Genomic DNA, 22,966 nt, shown 5'->3' with positions numbered 1-22,966 from the left:
TTTTTAAATGTTTTATTCATTACCTTGTATATTGGATACTTGTCTTTTAGCCTTAATTTTTTTTTCTATTGATCCTTGAAGAGGATAGCCTCTTGAATGAAATTGTATATTGTATTTTTTAAAATCATATTTGTAATATATAGTATAGCTAGGTGATAGTATAATAATATAATGAGATTTTTAAAAATAGCAGCACATTTTAGTTGACGGTTTGGCACATATCAGAACTAAAATATGGCACTTTTTTAAAATACAGTTCATTATCAATTCTGTTTAGTTTATGGCTCTTTAGAGTATTATGTTCCTTGGTTTATGGTCAATTGTATATTTACACAATTGTACACATAATTTAATTACAACTGGCTTTTTATTGTTTACAACCATAAGTTAATAAATTTAATCGCTTTGTCAGTTTAAACTGTCGCTGTTACTTTTATATATAAGGGAAATTTTATAAACAAATAATCATGGCTACATTGGAGGATAAGATTTTGGGCGAGAAATTACACAATTATTGCAGCAGTAGCGAAGATGAAGGCGATTCTGATTATGAGGATAGCAGAAGCGGCGAGGAACCAAGCAATCCTCCCAAATCTGCAGGATGCGCTGAACCTCCATCTATTAACAAGTGGACGGGTTCCGCCAGCAATACTGGCCCCAAAGGCGTTTTAGAAGATTGGAGAAGATTCAAACAGTTAGAGGCTGAAAATCGGGTAGAACTGGAAAAAGAACGAATAGCTTTGGCAAAAAAACTTACCATGCCTGTTAGAACTGATAAAGAAGATGAAAAGGCAAAAGAAATAGATGAATTAGAAGATGAATTGAGTGAGCTGATTGATGAAGGATTTCTAATGAAATACCAGCAGCAGAGAATGCAGGAATTGATGTCACAGTTGCAGAAAGCTCCTAAATTTGGTAAGGTTATTACATTACGAAGCCAAGAAGAGTTTTTGAATGCTATTGATAAGGAGGATCACAAAGTGACTATTGTCATTCATATATATAGTAATAATATTGCATGTGAGACAATGGTTGGCTGTTTAAATGTTCTGGCAGCAGACTACCCAATGATAAAGTTCTGCCAGATTTCAGTAGACATAACAGGCCTCAGTAGACATTTTCGTGTAGAAGGGACACCTGCATTGTTAGTGTATAAAGCTGGTCAAGTTATTGGTAACTTTGTTCAGCTTGCTACTGAACTTGGCAATGATTTCTTTGCAACCGATATTGAGCGCTATCTTATAGAATTTGGGATGTTGCCTGAAAAATAGTTCAGATAATTTTTAAGGTTAGTTGTATTTTTTATACTGTTTACTTAATTAATTAAGCTTTAGCTTATTAATTACTAAGAGATGTAATTAGATAATGCAAAATATTCTTGAAAAGTTCATGATAATGTGATGTGAAAATAATACTGTACTGCCATATTTTGCTTATTTATATATTGTGTGTTGTTTGTGCAGTTGGATGAAGATATTAAAAAATGAAATAAATAATTATATAAGACTTCTTATATTGTACATTGTTTCTCAACATTTTTAGTCTAGTATTTAAATACCATATCATGCTGTGTGAACTTGAATGAGAGAAACTGCTGTATTATTAGTTATGTACCTACTTAAATAGTATTTTTAAGGATTTAATAAATATTAAAGTTCTTTCATTTTTCTTCAATATTTTCATTGATATCATACCTATCTGCCTCTGCAATGCACGGGACTATTTACAAGAGCATTATGCTAACAATGTGCAATGTTGGAGTATCCTAGATGCGGTTCCCCTTGAAAACCATCATAACAAATTACTGGTGAATTTAACAGGATGGGTTAACGGACCTGACTCATGATGCTCAACTTAACATTCTCAATGGATGCAGGCGAGTGCAAAATTTGATTACCACTTATTAGGAATATACAAATATATATGTATACTAATGATAATATACTGTATATAGAGTATGTACATTATACATTATTCACAATATATATTGTACTTTTATCCTCAACATATCTTGGTGATTAATATAAAAACACATTGATTCACTGTTTTTAAATTTTAAACTTAATTATTCATTATAAATTAATTGACGGGTAAATTAAAAACTCCAATAAATTATATTAATTCAGATTTACATTGAGCCAATTACAAATGCCAGTGATACAATGACTTCACAATATTATATTACATATAGCAATGTCAATATTGACTTGTCTCGAGATTGAAACCAGTAATTGTCCTAATGTAAACCTGCTTTAATTTATTTATTTACTAAACAAGTATTTGCAAAATCTGATACTCAGTTCTTAAAACTTAGAATGTATAATAATCTTGTTCTTATAATTATTACTCATCCACACTAATGAAGAATACTACAAAATATACTTGGGTGTCACTTAATTAATTTACTTTGCAGATATTCTACATTATCAATAATATTGATATTGTTAAACTGACATTGCAGTTGAAGTCACTGATAAATACAATCAGTGTTAGGACTAAGTTTGAGAAATATTTAAAAAAAGGTTATATTTTTCAAAATTAGAATGTTATAACTTTTTATAGTGATGTCCATTGATAAGTTATTGGCTACAGATTATCTAACATTATACAATGGAACTATTGATAGCATACCAACTTAAAAATACAATATAATTAGTAATTTAGGGCTGCCATGTACTAAGTATGAACAGTATCCCAATTAAAGTTTCTAGGTAGAGTAAAGTCTTCTAAAATGTTATTATTCATAAGATGTCTAAAAATATGAGTAAATTTCATCCATAAAAAAAAAATGCGACGTAGCTGGCGACTGACATCATATACAAAAAATTAATACCAGCAAATACAGTTGAAAATTTTTAGTACCAAATAACATGTACAGAAGACACTTTTATATGTAAAATTGATTCTATGCAGGTCAGAATATATCAGATAAGTCTCCAAGCCCTATTACAGTATAATTTCCTTCATTACTTATCTCATGCAAGAGCATCCAAGAATTTTTGTATATATATATGTGCCAGATTACATCACGTAAATTCTTTCACATTATACTCTATCAATATTTCAACATCACTACTATATAGCCTGCAATGTAAAAGTAAAGACAAGGCACAGAATATTAATTTTAGCAAAGTTCCACAACCTCGTCGCTGATTTCCGTGCGCCTACGCTTGGGTGGCTTTATAGTGGCTTCATCTTCATCCTCTTCAATGATTTCCATATCACTGTCACTGTCTTGCCTAGATCGTGAAGGGCCTGGTTTAGGTTCGTTAGATCCATTCGAACCATTGGTGGGTTTCTCGTCTTCCTTGGGTGCTAGTTTCGGTGCATCCGCATCGGTGACTAAGCGCCACGATTTTTCATCATCTTCCTGTTGTAATCTGACTCTCACTTCGTAATTTTGCAAGAAATCATCAACAAGTAATGCACACCCATCATTAAGTCCTATTTCCTCCAATGTTTTGTCATTGTTATGGTCAGTTTCACCAGGTTCTGATGATAGGACTACAAGACCTTTACCTTCAACTGTAGCATCAGGAGCCTGCATGTTGAGTCCTTCTTTAAATGCTGCCGTCAGATCTTTGAGGGTGAGTTGTTTTATGTTACACGCGAGTCCAACTTCTGGTTTTGGAGCACAGACATAGCATTTTGGATTTGGTGGAGTAAGCGCTGAAAGAAAATAAACAAAGCATAGGTTAATTTTTATTTTAAATTCTGTAACAATATACAGTATTTGAAGTGTTTCATTTTTTGACGTACTCTGGACTGTATATCAGAAAAGCCTATACATAGAAATCGGAGTTAATTTTAAGGTCTATTACATGAATTTTATTTTATTAAGGTCAATTGAAATTACAATTTGTAATTGAAATATGTTCTTGAAGAAGGTTTCATAATCTACTTGTTTTGAATTGAATTACAGAAAAGAACATATTACATACTATAACTTAAATTATCATATGGAACAATTTTACGTTAGTTAAGTTACCAGAGGTTTTAAATTTGAACTCACTTTTCTCGGGAACAAACAACTGCCCGCGATGGTTGACTTTGGGCCTCAAATAGACGCTAGAGCATGATTCAATTTCTTCTTTGAGGATCGACTGCGCGCGCAGCACGGCCAGGCCAGCTACGATAGCGTTTGCAGTTGCTATTGCTGGAATTATGTTCCCGGCCATTGCTGTAATGAAATATTAGTAATGTTAGCAAACAGTCCTTAACAAAATCTCTAATTTGATTTATATTGACATAGACTATATCTCAAAAAAGCGGACAAATTCGCGGATTACCCCCTTTTTAATAATGACACATATATTGTAATAAATAATTTATTACAGTATATGTGTCATTATTAAAAAGGTCATGTATCATCATTATTTCCTTATTTCCATACTAAATATAATATATATTATATATATAATATACTAGTAAACAGGCTTCGAGTATCCTTGCACTAAGCATTAAAAAAAAAGTGTAAATTAATAAATATTTCTTACATTTTATTTCAAACCGCGACTTTAACGGTATATTGAATATATGCGCGCGTATATTAGCGCATGCTGTCACGAAATCCATTGCACTCTTCTCATCCTTGTCCCATACAAGGTGATCACCTTCAGGGCGGCCCTTCAAATCTGCTTTTAGTGCGTCACAGCTTGCTGCGAATACCTGTGTTTATTTTCACAATGTTATTATTATATTTCAAAGCTATTGTATGTAAGTATATATAAAGGAGAATGATAATAAGAGTACAAGTTCAGGTCACATGGTTTCCAGGGGAACCCTGTGGTCAGCCTGACATGGTACATGGCTATTAAGCAATAAATCCACATTACTAACAATGCCATTTCACTCAAGCTATTATAACATAATGGAAGTGGTTAGACATTATAAAGAGGTATGTCTATCATATCTTAGTACTCTGGAATGACAACGCATGAGCTGGAAGCACATGATAATGTGTTGCCAGTAGACCTCTGTATATCAAACATCTTTTTATAATAAGTTTAATAATTATAAAATCTTTAGAACAAAATATCTAAGATTTTAGAGTGTTAATATATTACGGAAACAATCTCCTTACATGTTAAATATACCCATTATTAAAACATATATGTAAACACTTTTTTTCTCATTTTCAAGCTGTTTATTAGCAATCTGTTTATTTTTAAAACAATAACTATTTTTTTATTAAATGGTTGTATCCCTTTCAGGTGTATATATGTATATAATACTTTAAAAAATTATATTGCAAGAAATAAATGTTTACCTGTGCACATTCATGGATAGACCATACACGTTGATCTGGTAATCCAGAATGCTGCATAGGAGCATCGTCTTTCCCTGGCAATACATTCCAATTCAAAGGTGTAGGTGGTCTTCGTTTCTTCCACAGATTCTCCATAGAGAGCAAATAATGGATATCATCACCAAACAGCTTGCTGAACAGTTTTTCTGGATTGTAATTTGTTTCTGCAGCCCAGGATCTAGTGCTTTTTCTTTCCACGTTGCCTGCAGTATTACTTTCTGAAGATAATGCTGATGTACCAGCTTCGCCAGCGGCTTCAGGGTCAGCTGTGTCAGGGCTGACATCCTGATCAGGGTCCTCTTCACCAAACAATTGGTTGAAGAGGTGTTTAGCCCACACTATACAGTGAATCGGCTCTGATGGAGTGTTGCGAATGGTGCATCCAGGGAATGTCTTTTGTGGGGCTTTAGGTTGGCATTCATAGCATTGGGTGAGACCTTTCTTGATAAGCTCCACCTTGAATATAAAAGTAATACATTTATTATACTATTGGAATGTCATTGAAGATGTCTATTCACTATAGTGTTTTGTCATCTCAGAGAATAAATTTACATTGTAAAAGTAAATTTTGAAAGCTGTTGTGGTATACAATAGGTAGGTACCTACAATACTAATTTGTTAAATGTTCAGTTTTAAAATTTTCTATAAATTAATACACTTATAAAGTGTAATATATAAAATTTTGCACTAAGTATTAATTTTTGATAGTAATATAACACTATTTAAGAATCACAATTTAATTTTGTATTAGAGACAAAAAACTATAGTCTGTTTTTTACATAATTCCTACAAAATACTGTCTTATACTACAACTTAATTAATAATTTAATGAAACAGTAAAATACATTCTATGTAATAGACATGTTATTGAGATTTTAATGCAATAAAAAGAAACAAAGTAGTTAGGAGTCAAAATAAGTTATTCATATTCTTATATAAATAACTTATATATAAAATATCCACATAACTTATGAACTATTTCTTTGAATATAAATATTTCCATCAATATCCCTATCATAGAGTTTAGCTAGCTATTTTATAATAGTATTGGTCTATTTAAATTATATTTTTGTCTTTTTTTAATATTTTCAAATCACTCCAGAAAAGTATCTCATAGCTCTCTATCTCAAAACTCATTTACTTCTTTTCTTGACAAAAATATTTTTAGTTGACGTTACCTGACCAGCATATCCAGCAGTGCCTGTTTCAATTAAGGGCACATTGGCAGCCAGACACATTCTATTAACATGATTTCTTGCTACACGGTTGTCCAGAGCATTCATGACAATATTGAATTGCTTGAAGTAGCTCACACCATATTCATTACTGTAAAAAAAGGGCAAAAAGAGAATTATGTATTCAAATTCAAATTCAACAATCATTTATTCATGTAGGGCATTTTAGCCACTTATGAACGTCAAGTTTTTACATTAGAATTTTTTTCCCTACCATCCAGTTCGGTATATAGATCCAATTGAGAAGAACTGGCAAGAAACTCAATTGAATTACTTTTTTTTTAAATCCAGTTTATTTACAATGCATAGGTATTTATATAGGTGTCTATGTCTAACATTAAATGAAAATCCCGAACATGAAAATCCATATAAATGTTAACAACTTTAATACTAGACTTGGATAGTCAGTGATTAGTCAACTGCAGGCATGGTGCAAGTAACAATAAAAAGAAAAACATTGTATATGCAAACTCTGGAGTCAAGTAATACTTAAGTATATCAAAATGCTTATTCTAATTAGTGCAATAATTATAATAGCTTTAGAAATGCAATATATACTACAGAATTTAGTCTTAATATACTACAAAAACAACCCTATTATATGTTAAATATAACCATTGGAATGCTAATATGTACATACAATTACTGTTTTTTCTTTTCTATTATTAGTAATATGTTTACTTTTAATCAATAGTCCAATCTGATGTCTTATTATAATATTAATCATTCCAGTAATACATAAATATCTTCTACAGATAAATTCTGTTAGATGATATATCAGTTACTTAGAATATTTAGCCAGTAATATATAACACAAGCACTGCTTAGCTTGGGACTAGACAGCGCTGTGTGAATTGTCCTAAGTTATAGAAAAAACATGATGTATCTGTGAAAGTTAAGTCAGGACATGTTTTATCATGATTTATAAAGACAGCAGAAACAGCTAATAACTATAAAATAGCATTTGAAATTACAAACCTGATAACACTGTCATGATGGGCAATAATATTGACATTAGGGTTGAAGCTCAGAGCAGAGTCCTTTGCCACCTGGGCCTTAGATTTGCCGACATGCTCTTTGTGGAATAAAAATTGACGATTTAAGTTACTAACATCTATGGTATCGAGATCAATCTGTAAAAAAATTATTACATTTATTTAGTATATGGATTTTATAGCTAAATTATTTAATTTTGTATAAATTTATTCATTTTATTTTATTAAATAACAACAAACATCAAGTTGGTAATGAACACTCCAACCCATATTCTCCAGTTACATGATAATTTTGACTAATAGTACCTAGTAATTTACTATTTGTAGCAATATGATTGCCGGGAGAATTAATATCAGAGGTACCAATGTCGGAAATATGCATTTGTACACGGTAGCATTAAGTCGACGACATGGTACGTAGCGACGACGTCATATCGAGTCATGGAAATTCGACATTTCACAAATCCAGTTTTGGGTAACCTCTTATAATATATAACATATAAGTACAGTGTAATAATAAATAAAAATAATACATACTATTTCGATTTGTGGAAAGCCGGTAAGTACGAGATTTTTAAGAATTTCACAACCTATACCGCCGGCGCCTACAACCAATATTTTAGAATTAGCGATGGCCTCCGTCAATTTCTCATCAAAAACACCAGCCACTCTCGCAACCATTTTATTTAAATTAAACTTTATTGATTAATATCTGAATATGGAGATTGGAGATTTCTTTTGAATTGCAATTCACACAAAATACGAAAAAGAGGAATCATGAGTAGAGCAAGTGTCAAAATTGGCGTCAGGCGCAGTGTTACCAACTACTATTTTACTTTTCGGCCAGAAATAATAATTTTTCCAGATTTAGATTATTTTCCGCAAAAGTGTAAAAAAAAAGTGTTACGTATACGAGTAACGTTACAAAAAATATATAGGTGTCATTTACACAATTTTTAGTAAGTAACCAATACAGCAATTTTATTATTCAGTTATCATATTTTCATAAGAATAGATTCAGAATAGTTTTTCCCAACCTTTTCAGTGCCATGCTCCACCCTAGACTGTCTATTTATGTCAGACCATTTTAATATTCAATGCAGAGATGGATCCTATCTGCGACAATCTGAAGGTAAGACAAATGTGGAAAAAATAGGCATTTGATCACTTCTTCATTTCTAACAACCACATAAAGATTTTTATATTCACAAATTTATACCTGTACTGTTGTTAGATGATAAATATAAAAGCCCCGAAATGTCTTATAGCGATTACTTGTAGCGTTTTGGTTGTAATTTATTGGACCGTCAGTAGACCTTCCACGTAATGATGCTGTCATTAACTTGGAAATTAAAGGTTACGCTGAAGGGAATTAAATTAAAACATCAACATGATTGTGCACCATTTCGTTTAACTTTGTAATGGTTTGACGCTCAATTTTGAATTATACAGCGCCGTATCCAATATCTTTATTTGTAGTAAGTAGGTAAGAAAATACTACCTATTGTATTTTCAATTATTATTGAAAATATTATTTAATTCACTTGAAATTAACGATGATTATTTGGGGTGAACTGCTTGTAGTTCGATCTGACACTACTTGATAATAATAATTAAAATGTGTTTTATCAATGATTTTTATAGCCGTATAGGTATGTGGTATGTGTAGTATGAATGTGGATGGTTATAAGGGTAGAGGAAGGCCGAAAAAAAGATGGATGGACTGTGTGAAAGATGATATGGTAAGGAAGGAAGTAAATAACGCGATGACTGCGAACAGGGATAAAATAGAAGCGAAAAACATATTACGCCGACCCCAAATAAATGGGATAAGGAAGAAGCAGATGATGATGATGATGATGATGACAAGTATGTAGTATAAGTACCATTTAATTTCAGACTATTTGGTAGTGTAATTTAATACCTACATATCCTTTACTTTTCAAATAATTTCTTTATAACTAGTTTTATGCTGTTACCGCAGTGATACGGTATTATGGCTTTGGACTCATCAAGATTGTTATTTTGACCTAATCGACGGCTCGTGTATTTACATTAGACTCTAATCCAAAACAACATACCAACTGTAAATTGAAGTAATTGTATGAACATTTACTCACGATACGATTTCGTACTCAATCGATCAAAACTCGTCAGATCGTAATACATTAGCAGGGGGAGGAGGTACATGAACAGTAATAGGAGGTACATGAACTTCATAAAAAAAATGTATTACTATGTAAAATACATTGTGTATTTTACGTAGTCGCAGCCGCCATGATAACTATATCATATAATAAAAATCTGAATTGAACTGTTACGTTCAGGGGTACGTGTACGACGTATTCACATCTATTATATTACTACTCATTCTCATCGATTATACTTGTAATCTGTGTTTAGGTTATAGGGTACGATTAGGCAATAAATGAAATGGAAGCTAGAATGGTAACGCATGAGTGGTATCGACTCTCATGTGGTAAGGGCTTACCATTAGCTGAATAAACAGCTTGCCATTGCAGTTACATAAAGACTGAGTTAATATCAACTCGATCCGACTCAAATCGCGTCGTCCGTAGGTTGTTTAATTCACGATCGCGTGGGATACCTACTATTATCCGGGTCAGTCATTTAGCAAACTGAGGGCTGTTTATATTGGCGTAGATTTCCGGCTAGCAATGCAATTGGAATTGCGGTGCTGAGCAGTTAAATTGTTTTCTGTTGGTACACTGTACGTTGAACTGGTGGGTGGTAGGAAGTAGGTATCTAGGAAGGCAACGGAAATCGTCTGAAATTCACAGTGGTCTTCATTACAACATTATCACCTTCACATATACCAATTAAGTTTTAGTAACTTTACTATTTTTCTAATTCTGATCTCTTGTTGCTTATGAAAGTGAAAATATTCTTTCAATTTTTTTATTGGTATTAGTATTGAAAACAATTCAAAATTAGTAATATCTGAAATATAGTTCTTTGATACGCGGACATACTGATCGACAAAGGTGTCGTATAAGAATATAGGTAACCTTTTTTAGTTGAAAAATTAAAAACACTCCTTATGACAACTTTAAGTACGTACGTTAAAAATTGAGATTGTCAAAAGCACGTGAACAATATTATACCAATTTCTTTCCAGTTTTTATTAGCAAATAATGACGTAAATAGTTTACAATTACTTTAAAAAAATTATTAAGTGCAATGCCGCCTAAAGGTAAAGTTAAAGGTAAGGGGAAGGAACCACCTCAGCCGGTTCAAGTTGCAGGCCCTCCACCAAAACCAAAGAAACCACCGCCTCCACCTGCATGCTTTACTAACGAGGACTTGGTTAAATTTAAGGAAATGTTTAAGGCTCATGACGAAGAGAATATTGATAAGGTAATAATTATTGGGAGAAAATATAAGTACGTAATCAAATAGCTTATGATCCCATAAGCAAATAGGATGTATAAGCAAATGGGACCATAAGCTATAATAATGCACTTTTAAAATATTTGTAATGCGCAGGTTCTCCAAAAGCTTTATTTAAAAATGTGATATGTATGGCTACGATATTATGAATTACTTGTAACCGGAGAACCATGTTAATTCGGAGTAAGGATATGCGGAATGTGATACATTAAGACGACCTCAGTGGTCATGTAAGCACACTGCTTCTTCCGCGGGTTTGATTCCTCGTACATTAGAAAATTGTATTCAATAGTACTACTTTTTTTATTGTCTATATTAGTTTCAGTGTTTTTGAAATAATTCTTAAAAAATGTATGCTATAATTATATTAACGAATTAAAAATGTGATTTTTTTAGGTTCCACTAGATGCTATTCCTTTAATGCTTAGAAAACTTGGTTTCAATCCCAAGGGCGAAGAAATTCGTCAACTTTTTGCATTATTTTTAGAAGACGAATTTGTCGATACTGTAGAATACCACGAGTGGTTGTTCATGATCGAAGCCAAGATGAATTGGGGAGATGACTTTGAACTTGCTGTTACCAAAGCTTTCGCTGCATTAGGACACGATGATGAAGAAACAGGCTTTGCTGATTTTGAACTCCTCAGACAAGAACTCATGACATGGGGAGAACCATTAACTGAAATAGAGTTTGCTGACTGGATAAAGTTGGCTGTAAAAGATAAAACGTATAACGTCGAAGATGGGAGAATCTGCTATCCGAAGTTTGTAGAAAACATGAACAATAAGGACGAGAGATATGCTAAAGAGCCGATAAACTTTTTTAAATTGGATCAGAAAACGTTAGCTGCGATGGCTATGAAAAAGGCGCAGGAAGAAAAGGAGGAACAGGAGAAAAAAGTAGCTGAGAGACTAGCTAGAGAAGAAGCCAAGCGATTGAAAATGATTGCTGATGGATTGTTGCCGCTGGACTAGAACGGTTTTTGCAAATAATTTTTAGTTTAGTCATTAGTAACGGAAAACTAAGTGCAACTGTAAACTAACTAAAAAAGCATATTAAACCTTTTTAAAATGATTTGTATTTGTAGCAGTGATTAGACTTTTGAAATAATATACATATATGTGAAGTGAGTGACGTTTATTTAAACTTGTATTACGAGTAGATATATTGTTTTTTACAAAGTATAGACTGCAAGAGTCCTCTTTAATTTCTATGATGCTGTCTAGGATGAAATGGATAAGATAGTGGCACTCATCTTGACAACTCTGTCCAAAATTTTAATCTGAATATTTTGGAGAACTACATATTTTAAAACATTAACAAACTAGTTGATACTAAAAAAACTAATTTATGTATGATGCATATGTGCTTGCAAAACACGTTATTTTGTGCGCTGTTTATTTTATAGTAGTTATTTATTCTTACATACATATTCATTTAAACAGTATTTAGACGGTAGTAAGGTCTGCATAATTTTTGCTTTACAAAGCAATGACACGGGCGTAATGTTGAACATTTTTCGCATGAACTCTTATTTATGTTAATAATATGGAATAGTACATGTTCATTAATTCAAGCAACTTTGTCACTTGTTACCGTTGTAGAGTACAAAGCGAGATGCGTTTATTTAAGCAACTTTAAATAATTGTTTTTAGGGTCACATAGGTTAGGCAGCACTAACTCTATGGCGCGGTTGTATATTCTATTAAATAGATACATAATTGAGAAAAAAAAATAGTCCTAATACTAGCTGTGCCCACGATTTCACCCGCCTTAAATTTCAATATAATATATATCCTATGTGTTATTCTGTAGCATAAGCTATATTACTGTAAAGTTTCATCATAATCCGTTCAGTAGTTTTTGCTTGAAAGAGTAACAAACATCCATACTTACAAACTTTCGCGTTTATAATATTATTAATATTACACTTATCTTTCACTTTACAGGCCATTAAACACTGGAACGAGTTACCCCTTGACATTAGGTCCAGCTCTTCAAAATTCACATTCAAATCCAAATTACGCAAACACCTTTCCCAGAACTAGTGTAGGCTCCTGTTATCCTTGTAGTATTATTCCTCCACCCAACCACCTCTATGTATCTGAATTTCCCTGTTGATTTGTATAAATTTATAATTGTATGTGTATTTGTATGTATGTATGTAGGTACGTACGTGTATGTAGTTATATTTATATATGTATAATTATTTATTCATATTATGTATTATAGTTTATAAGTATATTCGCATATGTATTTATATTTAATCATATTAAAGTGATCTTCTTATTATTTTATTTTTTTTAGATTAGAATTTCAATTTGTTAATGCACCGCCAACATGAATCTCTGTTTGCCCAATGGTTGACTGGGAGAAAATGCCTCGAGGTGTTAAGTCCGCCATGTGTACCTTTATTTATGTATTTGTGCATTAAAGTTTTAATAAATAAATAAATAAATAAATATAAAGATTTGATCTTTTCAAATCTTTATTAATCGCTTATTTTTCTTCTTAACTAAGCAAAAATAAACATTTTCAAATTAAAAGCGAAATTGGAACAAGCATGACATTTCATTAGGGTGACCAATTGTAATCATCTAAACAAGCATTTCCTTTACAATTTAAAACAAAAGATTTAAATTAATAATTTCTTATTATATTAGTACAGTTTGTTAAAGACCGAGCGAAAAGCAAATGTAAGTATTGGGTTTATCAAAACATTGACTGTGGACAATTCTTACTCTGACTACCCCATCTGTTACATATAACAATCGTAACAGTATGTTGATGTTATTTGACTGTTGTAGTTTCACGTAACTGTACAAATATTTGCCGGGCGAATCAATCTATTGAGCGCTTATGTACCTTCTAGACATCGATTTTTATGTAAAGCTAATCATTTAGCGATAAGTCATAGTATACTAAGTACGATTACCACCACTTGGTGAACCTTATGCTAATAAGCCACACTATAATCCAATGCTATAGGGGAAAGATGCTTATTAGTAATGTGGATTGATGGTCATCAATCCACATTACTAACGTAATTTTACTAAATTACTTAGTAATGTGGTAATTAATTACTAAATTGAAGAGGTCTCTTTGCTAGCTAGTAATGTCAGATTGATCTCCATGTGGTTCCTCTTGGAAATCATCGTGATAAAGTCCTGGTGAATTCGTTACGATCAGCTAACTGACCTGACCCTCGTGCTCATCTTATGATCCACCACTGGTGCTCTGACAGCGTAAACCGTTAGCGCAGACGGATGCAACATTCCATTATCATCTCTTAAAAAAGCTGGTCATTAACATTCAACTAGAAATATCTTTAGGACGCCGTCGATTGAATCCATAATCGTTCTGGGTGATATTTTTCCGGCTTTGTCGGATTTCAACAAGTATCAATTAATTATTAATTGGATGTCTAAGGCCGAATAATCCCTGGATTATGGATAAGCGTCTTCCCAAGGTAGGAATGTACTTACTGTCAGACTTTATAGGCAAAATATTAGATTGTACAATTTTTCTTGTCGATAAATTCGACAAACAGACTTTTAACTCGCATCTTTCTGCTATTAGCCTCGAATACATTCGATATTACAATTTTTACGTGTATTTACGCTTTGTTCCTCTAGTCGGCATCAATTTGAAGAGAAATGGAATTACTTACTACTCAACATTTCAGATTTTTAGTAATTTTTGGAAGATATTGATGATATGATTGCAAATAATAAAATTTAATTCCTTATTAATGTTGATTCATTTTATCACATACAGATTATATAGGTTTTTATTATAAGACATAATTTTCGATTTGTCTAAATAAATTCCTGTTTGTTTTAATTTTAAAAATGTTCCGAATAAATCCCAACTGATGGTGTCTCTATAATTGGCTGAATTCCAGGCGGGCTTGCAGAATTCTAAGGCGGGATTTGTCTACGATATAAGAGTATGCCTATAAAATGCTAACGTGACTTATGGACGAGCATGAGATAGCCAAACTGCTGTTATAAGATATAGTCGTTGGATTAGAATTTATAAAAAGATTGTCTATGCATAAAATAAATAAATAAAGAATCATGGACATGTTCATAGATACCAATATCATAAACTAGAAAGTGGTTTGTTTTGTAGCGCGTTGGTTATCATCTAACCACTATAGCGTTATATATGATATGAACAATTGTTGCTAGGTACTCAATTTCTTTCCTGTAGTATGTAGTTACTGAGTATACCGGTGGATTGATTGTACTATATTAGTAAGTTCATTTGATCGTATGCTACATGGCCTATTAGAAACGCGATCACTCAACGTGGAATCGTAAACTGAACTGAGTTACACTGGGAGTTAAATCTAAGTTATGTGGAGACGCGCTAGACGTAAACAAATGGAAGGGTGTCGAGTGTTGACAGAAATATTAAGTATAGGTAGAGTTTTTTACGTTTTCACGAATAAAAAGCTTAATAGAATTGGAAATTTGTCAAAAACTTATATTGCATCTAGATAATAGATACAGACTGTCTTTCATCTCAAAAAAAGCAGATGAAGTGCATGTAGGCATAGTTCGTTACGTTTTTACGAGAAAAAGGCTGAATGGATGTTAAGGAAATTTGACAAAAAGATAGATTGTATCCTGATGATAGATACAAACTATCTTCTATCTCAAAAAATGCAGACAGAGTCGCGGGTGATAGATAGTTAAGTAATAGCTAAGTTTTCTGATATGATATTTAGTTCACTACAGCTGCACGTTTGTATGTGTCAAATTGTTTTGTATTAAATTGTGTAAGATATTAAACTCCCCTTAATCAAATAGCTAATTAAAGACATAATATCGTGTACGTAACTAGTTTTGGTGATTGATCGTGTTCTAACCGCAGTAGAGCGATACAGGGAACAGATGTTACAAATATATACAAACAAGAAACTTATTTACATACAGATACAAGTGAGAGAGAAGGAATATTCCAAATAAAATGCTATACTAACGAAGCCGCGTGTTCAGCGTGGTTAGCTAGCTTACATCTTCTTTTTAACAGGAGAGCTTACATGAATCTAAATGTTAGTATTGAGTAAAAATTGAATCTGCGACCATTGAAAGGTAGGTGGTGTGTTAAACCGTTACGTCACTGATGCCATCTAGGAATTAAATATGGAGAAAACGAGCCGCGAGTTGTTTTATGGGTATTAGATAACTTTTTTTTGTAAATACATGAATAATGAACAGAATACACCCAAACCCACATAAACAATCGTACATATGAAAACAAATGCTTGTACTGTACGAATTTCGAACCTGCGATTGTTGGAAGAAAGGCGGTGTGCTAAACCGCAAGGGCACCGAAGCCGTCATATATATACATCATATGCTTCAACATTAATTCATAATAATTGCTCTCACGTAACACGATAAACAATTTGATCTAATACACGTTCGGGATTTACAAATTGTACACAAAAATAACAACCGAAAATCCAACGGGATTATTATTTAAAAAATCGACAAGTGCGAGACGCACCGCACAAGAAGGTTCTTCTGCATTTATTTGTCATTAAGTTGAAAAAAGAATAAAAGGAGGTTCTCAACAAGTAATGTAATATTTATTTAAATTTTATATACTTTATTCTTAAAGGAGAGCAAATTTAAATAAATGTTATATTACTATTTCTATAGATACTTGTGCCTCCTATCTTCTCTCTCTATCTAAATACTTGTTCTGTAAAAGTTTATTAATAGCGATAAGACCGCCTTTTGTAAAACATTTTTTCTTCCATTGTACTCTACTTATTGTTTTTTGTTTATGTGTGTGCAATAAAGATTGATTATTATTATTATATTTCATGGAGTCATGACATCTTAATCTTGGTGACGCACAAGTTTGTCATATGATGACATCCGTGATCCTGTTCATGTACAGGCGATAGTTACGATACTTACCAATAGGTCATCAGATTGTTTGTTATTCTAGTTTTTGTAGTTACATTAATTATTTTAGATTTTCCAATCAATAACTTAAAAAACTAAGTCATTTATGCGAAGTTTCTTAAAGTAAGTAATTCTAAGGGTTCTTTATTTACCTTTTGGATTTGGAATCCTAAATCCACTTCCTTATTATACTAATGGTAAACAGGTGATTTTCCGTATGACCTATTTTTATAAGGCACAAATCGTAAATCACGGATATTTAAAACAATCGCAACGCTCTATAAAAAGTTTCGCCACGAAACTTTGTGGAAAAACAGACTGCAAATTAATTATTTGCGCAGAAAATGGACGGATCTGAGCATTGGATCGTTGATAAATGAAATGAAATTTGTGGTAGAACGCAGAGTGCAATATCTATAAATATATCCTAGAATTGAGTATTTGATTTCGATACTCACTTGTGAAGTGTATTGGTATACCTAAATAGGTCATTGTGTATTGGGCCTAAAACCGGTAGCCGTATCGGAGCGCCCTAGTTTTATAGCCGAAATCGTCTTTTGTTTAAGCTAAATATAAAGGAGAATAATAATACAGTAAAAATTTATTTATTAAACCGCTGGTTCACCGAGGCCGTCGTATGAAAGTATTTTTCTTATGTAAAGCTATTTAAGTAGTTAAAATAGATCAACACATTGGTCATAAGAGGCCCGACAATTTCCGAGAACCCTCTACATAAATAGAAGCTCACAAAACTCATACTATCTCTTTTCAATATTAGTGTATACATCAACATGGAAGTGAGTAAACTATAGAGCAAATACAAAAATTGTAAGACACACTAGAGAGAAATCGCAGTGCTGACAAAAATAAGTTATTACTTGACCATTGTCGTTATTTGATGACATTAAGCCCCACAGGACCCAATTCTGGGCTCTTGTGACAGAACAAGAGACACTGACGACGAGCAGACATCTAAGGCAGGGTGCGATTGTTAGCGATAACCTTAAATACGGTATGAAATATATATCGGATGACTTTTTTGGCATTGTATTAAGTAGACGTACTAATATAATAGGCAAAATAAGTTTAGAGTTAGGATTAAATGATTTGAATTCAAATATGAATGACAACTATCTCCTATCTGATTAGTTACAAAACTGTTTCATATTTACTTTCATTTACTTTATTAATTTGGGAGTAAAATTACAACACATTTGGTTAAGCATTCCATCACATATGTAGATGTGCGCATGCCATGCTACGCCGTAGCTTACGCGTGCTACGACATTAACTACCCAACAATCCAATGAACCGCAGCATGCAAATGCTATCGTTTTTCGTACTGATTTGCGATTTGGAAGTTTTTAACAGTAGTATAAATTAGTTGTATAATTACTACAAAAATGCACTTATCACAACAATATAATGTTCAATATTTAGATAGTATAAAGTCACCGCCGTTCTCTGTTTGTTTATATCTTTTGAATTGCGCAACAAATTTTAATACAGTTCGCAGTATAGAGTGATTCAAGTGAAAGGTTATGTGTAAACATTTGTGTTATAGTCTAGTACAAGAATAAAAATAAAAAAAATTGTAATCTGCCTGTGCGAAGCCGGGAATGCTTGCTAGTGACAATATAAATAATCAAGAAGAAATTCATCATCATGTAGTCCCAAGCCAAGTAAAGCAAATGCATATTCTGGACAAACATAACCAGTAGACACTTATGAAAACAAATAAACTTACAATAATTGCACAAAAATAATTAAACCTGCGACCGTCGAAAGTTAAACCACTAGACCACCTAGACATTATTGAAAGCGATTACGTCAATTCTTATTGCAATTTAAAACTGACTTATCTCACGAAGGACGGGTCCTTATCTCACAAAAAATTGTCGAACCGGTTTTTTTTTGTTTTATGGAATACAATTTACCTGAGAATATTTTTTTTACAGTGGAACCTCACCCGGGGCTGTGGTAAATTAATATACCCAAATCAAATATAGCGAATTGTACTTAACGAACACTCATTGTTGAATACAAAGCAAACTATAATGTAATACAAAGCACAAAATACCTTCAAGACTGTTATTCCAGAAGGGGTAGTCCCTGTTAGCTCTTGCAGCAACATCTCTGGTATACTTGATTAATTCAGAAGACGTCGATAAGCTAATACGTAGCTTATCGACGTCTTCTGAATTAATTAATTTATAACGACGGCCTTAGTGGTTTAGCGACTTACCACACCGCCTTACTTCCGATAGTCGCGGGTTAGATTACTCGCGCGGCACAATAATTGTATTTGTATATACATATGTTATGTATGTATTTACGAAAAAATACATATATACAATGTATTTCTATCAGATGCCTAATACTCATAACACTAGCTCTGCTTAGCTTAGATCCAGATGGCGCTGTGTGAATTTTCAAGTGTTATTATTATTATTATCGACTTTGTTATCGGTGTTGCGGAAATTTTTACAGTTGTCAGAATATGTACTGATGAACAAAGATTATTTCATCCAGAAATAGAAATAGTGTTTATTCAAATAAACTTAATATAAGCCTTTATGAATAGTCGTAGTTTTCTATATTCTTCTAGCTATATATTTTATTCTTCCACTCATTCGGAAGGCAGACTCATCACAAGAAGGACGACCAAAAACACGTGTGCTGCTCTTTTAAATAAATGTTGTTCATCAATATATTTATGGATTTTATGATCTTAATTAACTAAGGTAACTATAAATAGTTTGCATGTAGGTGCATTCCAAACAGGATGTTTATTCTGTCTGCCTTTAATGCGAGATAACTCCAGGCTCTCATTGTCCCTGTTAGCTCCCAGATTAGTGATAAGAGGCGTAAGGATATAATTAGATCCTGTAGAAAGGGGATTGCTTTTCCGTTCTTGTGTAGGTTTAAGATGATGTGGCAAAGTACATATGTGTTGTTTGTTATTTGTACAGGCTTTTCCAATTGCAATATTAGACGTCACAAATCTAAAAAATATTCCATAGTATTTTTTTTTATATTTAAGGAAAAGATCAACATGTATACAGTGGCACATGTGATGGTAAGTGATAACAGTAGTTTATATAAATGTACGGGCCTTGGAATTCCATAACTTTTAAGCAAGCTAAAGCAAAGCAAGTAAAATTAACTAAAAAATTTAGTAAAATGACTGCGATACCCTGACTGACTGATACCTGAAGAACTTTATACATTTGATCAGGGTATTGCTGAACTAATTTTTGAGTTAAGGTCCAATAAGCTGAAATGTAGAAGCCTTGCCTTGCTCTAATAAATAAAAATTAGAATGTACCTGTGTTTACATAGATATATATATCTATATGGTGTATATAATTAAATATGACAGTTTTAAGATATAAACGTGTTGACAATTATCTGTAAGTTTATATTGTATTAAACGAATAAATAAATAAAATAATATAAATACTGTTGTAGTTTATTCATGAAAAATATATATTAATATAGACTACTGACATAAACAATAGAAGTAACAAAACAAGAATGTAATATAAAAGAACTATAAATTTAAATACAAATTTAGAATATGAAATACATATCTGATTAACCAGTTACAACAAATACAAAGTCACTAGACATTCAATGTGTTAGTATAATAATTAATACTGATAGTCTAATTCATAATTAGTCGTATCTGGTCGCTGCACTGTCAACACCAAGGCTTCCAGAAGATATACAAATTCCACAATGTGGTTGTGCGAGGCAAAAAGTTTCTAGAAAACCGCACTGTGGAAGACCGCCATTCATTCAGATGATCAGGATGGTATTTCAGTTTTTGGCGGGTGGTACGGTGGTGAAACTCAGTAGCTGGTATTAATCCGAACCATTCCTCAGAACACTCCCCGTGATATATGCGGTAGAAAATGCACAGAGATGTAATATCACGCCGCAAAGCCAATGGGTCGACTCTGTCATATAGACTTTGATGACCAATAATTCTGGCTGCTCGGTTCTGAATGCGGTCAAATGGAAGTAGCTGGTATTGTGGTGCTCCCGCCCAGAGATGAGAACAGTATTCCATGTGCGGCCGGATCTGCGCCTTGTATAATTGCAAGCGATGGGCCGCCGTGAAATACCATCTTACTCTATTGAGCACACTAAACTTTTTTGAGGCTATTTTAACCTTGTCCTCCAAATGACCGCAAAACTGAACGTCACTGGATATATCTACGCCAAGGACCTCGAGATTTGGAATAATTTTATAATGGTCAAAGTTAACGATTAAATGATATTTTCTGAAAGTATATATAATAAGTTTGACTTGAAATTGAAGATTTATGTAAAACAAGAACCTATGTTCCAGTTATAGGTATAGTGTTAAAACTGTATTTTCATAACATTAGTTTAAAATTTTGTTAATTAATTGTGAAGAAGATGCCCGTATGGGTAAATTTAGATATGTCCATATGACAAGTTTCTTGAGCGTATTACTGCTATCTTAATGTGACATCTTATTCTGCGTCGTCTTGTTTAAAAAAGTTTACTTTAAGACAATTTTATCATGGTATTAAAGTAATATAGGCTATAGAGGTAACTATAGGTATATGAGGTAATTAAGGTTAAGTCAAACAGAAAGATTAGAGATACAAATGCATTATTTTATCAATATAAATAAATTATTATTAGTTTAAAAGTATAATTCTTTTAAAACGGCAATTTAAGACCAATCGTTTTTTTTTCTAACACTATTTATATGATTTTGTTTTCTATGTACAGTAAGATAGGTAGATATATATTTATTTATTGCTTATTATTATATAAAATGTCTGATTAATTAAGATACAATTTTTTTTATGTAACTATTAGCATACCTCTTTACTTCCGATGTATGCGGGTCTGATTCTTTGCATGGTACAAACATTTATATTCATGAGTATGTTTGTATTGGTCTACGCTATGTATTATGTATGTATTTATAAAATAAAGAGAAATATCGATATAATTATATCAGGTGTCTATTATCCATAACACAAATTCTGTTTATTTTGGTACTAGATAGCGTTGTCTAAATTGTCCAGGGGTATTATATTATTATCAATACATTGTGGGCTGTACGAGAATTTAATGTAAAGTCACGTATATATTCAATTGTCGGTTACACAGAGTCGTGTCAATGCTCACCTTTTCATATTACGTATTGGAATTCCTGTTAGAAACCATTTCACCCTCCGGCCTTGTTTGCTGCATCCCTGCGTGCTCTCTACGTTTATGTGTCAATACACTATTTTATTTACTTATCAAACACATATTTTCCTTTTTGACCGGTATATTGAGTCCAAAAGATATTTCTTATTTTTTTATGTAGGTTATTGTGGCGTAAAATACTGAGTGAGATGCGAATGTTGAGAGGTCTGCGTGAGGTGACCAGATATGTGAGATGAGGTGTGAATATATATATTTTATTGGACAACTGAAATGGCAATCAACTGGCTCGCCCGATGGTGAGTAGTAACCATTGCGTATATACATGTATAGCATCACAGATATAACGCAATTATGTGATGTCCAGTTGAAAATTCACGCAGCTCGGTACAAACATTTGAATTAGTATATTATATGTACATACATTTTTTTTATAAAAACATCCATGTTATACGTAAAAAACATGCCGATCTTGGTGTTTTCTATATAGAAATAAGAAATGTTCACAAAAAAAGTGTTTAAGTATTTATAACAGTAGCTTGGTGCCAATAACACAAGCTCTGCTCAACTTGGGACTAGATCGCGTCGTGTGAAGTGTCTTGAGTTGTCATTATTATAAAAACATAAAATCTTCCTAGTTATACTAAAGTCTGCTAAAAACCATTTTTTTCTATCATATTGTCGTAATGCATCAAATGTTTAACGAACTAAGTTAATTGTTCATAGTGCAGAAGCTCTTAATATTAATTAATTACGTCCTACCTACATCCATTAATGCCGTAAAGGTAGTGGGTGTGTACATTTGTTTTGTTACTTAATGGAAATAGAAATAGAAATAATCTTTATTCAAATAAACTCATTACAAGCACTTTTGAATAGTCATATTTTGATTC

General features: G+C 32.4%; 3 protein-coding genes across 3 annotated transcripts; 2 read left to right on the top strand and 1 right to left on the bottom strand.

The window, feature by feature from the left end:
• The first annotated feature begins 303 nt into the window (after positions 1-303).
• Positions 304-1,649, top strand: LOC131845663 (phosducin-like protein). Its single transcript, XM_059194753.1, has one exon. It carries the CDS (start codon positions 468-470, stop codon positions 1,269-1,271), a length of 804 nt encoding a protein of 267 aa, XP_059050736.1. The 5' UTR covers positions 304-467; the 3' UTR covers positions 1,272-1,649.
• Positions 1,650-2,108: 459 nt separating this feature from the next.
• LOC131845618 (SUMO-activating enzyme subunit 2) lies at positions 2,109-8,347 on the bottom strand. Its single transcript, XM_059194696.1, has 7 exons — positions 8,076-8,347; positions 7,522-7,676; positions 6,487-6,634; positions 5,270-5,764; positions 4,497-4,668; positions 4,013-4,180; positions 2,109-3,669 (listed from the first exon to the last, which is right to left on the bottom strand). The coding sequence occupies exons 1-7, from the start codon at positions 8,217-8,219 to the stop codon at positions 3,125-3,127; spliced, it is 1,827 nt and encodes a 608-aa protein (XP_059050679.1). The 5' UTR covers positions 8,220-8,347; the 3' UTR covers positions 2,109-3,124.
• A 2,285-nt stretch (positions 8,348-10,632) lies between these two features.
• Positions 10,633-12,081, top strand: LOC131845677 (uncharacterized). Its single transcript, XM_059194767.1, has 2 exons — positions 10,633-10,916; positions 11,346-12,081. The coding sequence occupies exons 1-2, from the start codon at positions 10,740-10,742 to the stop codon at positions 11,922-11,924; spliced, it is 756 nt and encodes a 251-aa protein (XP_059050750.1). The 5' UTR covers positions 10,633-10,739; the 3' UTR covers positions 11,925-12,081.
• Positions 12,082-22,966: the final 10,885 nt, after the last annotated feature.

Source organism: Achroia grisella, unplaced genomic scaffold (genome assembly GCF_030625045.1).
Source record: "Achroia grisella isolate CSIRO2021 unplaced genomic scaffold, CSIRO_AGI_Agris_v1 utg478, whole genome shotgun sequence".
Lineage (NCBI taxonomy): Eukaryota > Metazoa > Arthropoda > Insecta > Lepidoptera > Pyralidae > Achroia > Achroia grisella.
The sequence above is the reverse complement of the archived record's forward strand: the minus strand, read 5'-3'. Positions and strand labels throughout refer to the sequence as shown.